Genomic DNA, 4,314 nt, shown 5'->3' on the forward strand with positions numbered 1-4,314 from the left:
CACACGTACGGAACAGATGACGTCTCCTCCTTTCTTGATCCAGCAAGGGGGGAAGAGAGGTTGATGAAGATCCAGCAGCACGACGGCGTGGTGGTGGATGCAGGGCGTCACAGTAGCAGGGCTTCGCCTATACTACGAGAGAGAGACGTAACGGGGAGAGAGGAAGCACCAAAGGCTGAGGTCTGAAATCCCTCCTCTACCCCACTATATATAGGAGGGCCAAGGGGGGGTGGTGCGCAGCCTAGGAGATCTGATCTCCTAGGTGCGGCGGCCAGGGGAGGTTTCCCCCCCCCCCCAAGGCACTCAGGGGTGCCTTCCACCACTTGGACTCCTCCTTGGTGGAAACCCTAGGCGCATGGGCCTAGTAGGGCTGGTGCCCTTGGCTCATGTAGGCCAAGGCGCACCCCCTACAGCCCATGTGGCCCCCCGGGACAGGTGGCCCCACCCGGTGGGCCCCCGGGACCCCTCCGGTGGTCCCGGTACAATACCGATAACCCCGAAACTTGTCCCGATGGCCGAAACAGCACTTCCTATATATAATTCTTTACCTCCGGACCATTCCGGAACTCCTCGTGACGTCCGGGATCTCATCCGGGACTCCGAACAACATTCGGGTTACTGCATATTCATATCTTCACAACCCTAGCGTCACCGAACCTTAAGTGTGTAGACCCTACGGGTTCGGGAGACAAGCAGACATGACCGAGACGACTCTCCGGTCAATAACCAACAGCGGGATCTGGATACCCATGATGGCTCCCACATGCTCCACGATGATCTCATCGGATGAACCACGATGTCGAGGATTAATCAACCCCGTATACAATTCCCTTTGTCAATCGGTATGTTACTTGCCCGAGACTCGATCGTTGGTGTCCCAATACCTTGTTCAATCTCGTTACCGGCAAGTCACTTTACTCGTACCGTAATGCATGATCCCGTGATCAACCACTTGGTCACCTTGAGCTCATAATGATGATGCATTACCGAGTGGGCCCAGTGATACCTCTCCGTTATCCGGAGTGACAAATCCCAGTCTCGATCCGTGTCAACCCAACAGACACTTTCGGAGATACCTGTAATGCACCTTTATAGTCACCCAGTTACGTTGTGACGTTTGATACACCCAAAGCACTCCTACGGTATCCGGGAGTTACACGATCTCATGGTCAAAGGAAAAGATACTTGACATTGGAAAAGCTCTAGCAAACGAACTACAGATCTTTGTACTATGCTTAGGATTGGGTCTTGTCCATCACATCATTCTCCTAATGATGTGATCCCGTTATCAATGACATCCAATGTCCATAGCCAGGAAATCATGACTATCTGTTGATCAACGAGCTAGTCAACTAGAGGCTTACTAGGGACATATTATGGTCTATGTATTCACACGTGTATTACGATTTCCGGATAATACAGTTATAGCATGAATAAAGACAATTATCATGAACAAAGAAATATAATAATAATGCTTTTATTATTGCCTCTAGGGCATATTTCCAACAGATATGGGTAGTACAAGAGTAGATCTTCCACGAGATCGGAGAGGCTAAACCCTAGAAGCTAGCCTATGGTATGATTGTTGTTCTGTATGTTGTCCTACGGACTAAAACCCTCCGGTTTATATAGACACCGGAGAGGGTTAGGGTTACACAAAGTCGGTTACAATGGTAGGAGATCTACATATCCGTATCGCCAAGCTTGCCTTCCACGCCAAGGAAAGTCCCTTCCGGACACGGGACGAAGTCTTCAATCTTGTATCTTCATAGTCCAGGAGTCCGGCTGAAGGTATAGTCCGGTGATCCGGACACCCCCTAATCCAGGACTCGCTCAGCGCCTCTCGCTCACTTGTGTCTGAAACTGAAGTCGGCGCCATGAATCTCCTCATGTGATAGCCGTTGCTCTCACACTAGAAGAAAATTCTCTTAACACTGTCAGCAATTGCCTGTTGCTTTGCAGCCATCGGGCCTCCATTTGCTTCGCTGCGCCCTTTGATCTCTTTGTCGGGGTTGTCGAGGGCCACCGTGATGACCAACGGAGACCGCCGCCTATGCCACCGCCATGTTTAGCCCTCACAGGTTACGACCATCTTTGTTCGTGCCACTGTGACGCGCGGAGGTCACCGCCGCTTCCAGTGCCACCAGCAGGATCCGACCATCCACGGTCTTGTAGCTGCAATGAAGAGAAGCCATCGCCGCCGCCGCCTGCGGGGTCTGACTCCTCTCTGCTTGTCTCTATCATCCGAAGCACCACCTCCTGCGCGTCGGTAGTTCTCATGCGACTGTCGTATGTGGTCGCGCCATAGTCATGCTCTAGAACCATCATGCGTGTGGCCAACAAGGCAACCGCCGCGACATCTCTTGTTGTCCAACTCGCCATTCGCAGTCGTCGCGAAGATGTGTAGATCGGGCGCTTCCCGCCGCCACCCTCCTGCCTGGGGCCACCACCCCGGCGTCGGCAGTGCATTGGCTGTCCACATGGCTGCACCGCTGCGGTGCAGCCACAACAGCACGCCAAACTGAGCCTTTGCCTCCAATCGCTGGCCACCTGCCAGATCGAGAAGGACCATGGGCTACATCCTCATTTGGATCGATCTCTGCAACGTGAGGAGCACCACATGGAGGATCTACTGCCGGAACACGAGACCGGAGGCCATCTCCTTGCCACCGTGTACGCCCACGATGGCCACCGGAAGCTTCTTGCTGGAGGCGCTCATGGCGTGGTGGCGGAGTGGAGACGTCATGCCGGACGCCCGCGAGGTTGGGGTCGAGGCCGCAGCGTGGGGCGATCCCCTTTTTTCGGATCAGGTGGTTCCTCAGGCCGCTCCATCCGACTTGCCCATTTGATGTGTATGTATGATGCCGACCGTTGGAGCGACACAGGGCAATGGTACGTTGTGGCACCCCAGCGGGCGTTTGTGGGCGGATGTAGCCGCCGACGCCGACGCCGACTACGAGGAGGCGGAGGCCTGCTCCAACGTTGGCAGAGCCATCCCCAACGGGCGCGGTTTTTGTCCTTCGCGTTCCATTCACAGTGGCAATCCAGTCCGCTAGCGCTAGCATGTGGATTCGCGTTGCATGTCAGCCAGGACAGAGTGGGACCGATGACCGCTCTCGTATTCATCTGTATCTCAATTTATCACCCCTCCACTCCCACTGTATTCCACAGTAACGGGCCCCCCTTCCCTGCCCCCACCACCACACTACCCCCTTCTTCCTCATTTGTCTCTAGCAAAACAGAGCATTGACCACGAGCTGTTCTTTCTCAGCGTCAATGGCGCCTAGGAATGGCTACACAGGAGAAGGAGGGAGCTCAGTCATATCCACGGATCTAAGCCATGGCAGTGTTGAATCAGGCGAATCTCTTGAGGTTATGTTTGCTCCCCTCTCTTTTCCCACTCCCCCCCTTTTCTTTTGGTCAGATCCGCTTCTTCTTAACCTCTTTTCATCTTCTGATCTGCAGCCCGTCCAACCTACGGCCGATGTACCTCCAGAAGAGATTCCGGATCCAGAGTTCTTCGGCATAGATACTTCCTCTCCACATAGGTGCCATCACGAAATGCGTCTAGCAAGAAAAGTGGCTTTCGTCTACGTGGCCACAGGCAGGAGGTTCCTTGGATGCCCTCTCTCGGTGAGCATTTAGTATCTGATTCAATTATCTAATTTTTTGCATTTCAGTTTGCAGACATTCAAATTTCTTCTATATCATCCCAATTTTATCTGTATGCAGGGACCTGATAGGTGCTCCTGGTTCATGTGGGTAGATGAAGCATGGGGTCCTGTACTTAGCCGTTCATTAATACAACTCTGGGATCAGGCTCTCCTGGACTCTGGAAGAGCAGCAAGGTTGCAGACAAAGAAAAAGGAAATGGAGCAAGCATACTTAGAGTTGTGGACTGAGAGGAGCAATATGGAGATTGAAAACCAGCAGGTGGTCAACAAGTTGAAGACCACAATACTCGACACTGAGATTAAGATGTCAAGGAGGTTGGAATTTCACACTAAGATGTGTGTGGCATTTATTTCTTCAGCTGTTACCCTTGCTTCAGTGCTCGCTTATGTGCTGTCTGCACACTAGTGTAGTTTGTTGGTGATCATGTATGTGTTGAATTAAGATGTTTCGCCACATTGTATGACCATTAAGTTACACCAATATGTTTTATTCTGTATGTGCCAACTGAGTTCTAGTTTGCAGAGCCCGAATTAAGTTGTTATTTATCCCTAAATATTTTATTATTACCTCCCTTGGCAAGTCATGTTCGGTTTTGTTTCTATTGGCCGCATGCAAGAATTGTTTTCCATTGAAAGTGTT

General features: G+C 51.8%; 1 protein-coding gene across 1 annotated transcript; it reads left to right on the top strand.

Annotated features, from left to right (window-relative positions):
• The first annotated feature begins 3,276 nt into the window (after positions 1-3,276).
• LOC147980915 (uncharacterized) lies at positions 3,277-4,080 on the top strand. The gene is made up of 3 exons (XM_087515796.1): positions 3,277-3,372; positions 3,466-3,633; positions 3,733-4,080. Exons 1-3 carry the CDS (start codon positions 3,277-3,279, stop codon positions 4,078-4,080), a joined length of 612 nt encoding a protein of 203 aa, XP_087371922.1.
• The last annotated feature ends 234 nt before the right edge of the window (positions 4,081-4,314 follow it).

The sequence above is a fragment of the Triticum urartu genome, chromosome 3A, assembly GCF_056163025.1.
Source record: "Triticum urartu cultivar PI428250 chromosome 3A, HENAU_Tu73, whole genome shotgun sequence".
NCBI classification, from domain to species: Eukaryota; Viridiplantae; Streptophyta; class Magnoliopsida; order Poales; family Poaceae; genus Triticum; species Triticum urartu.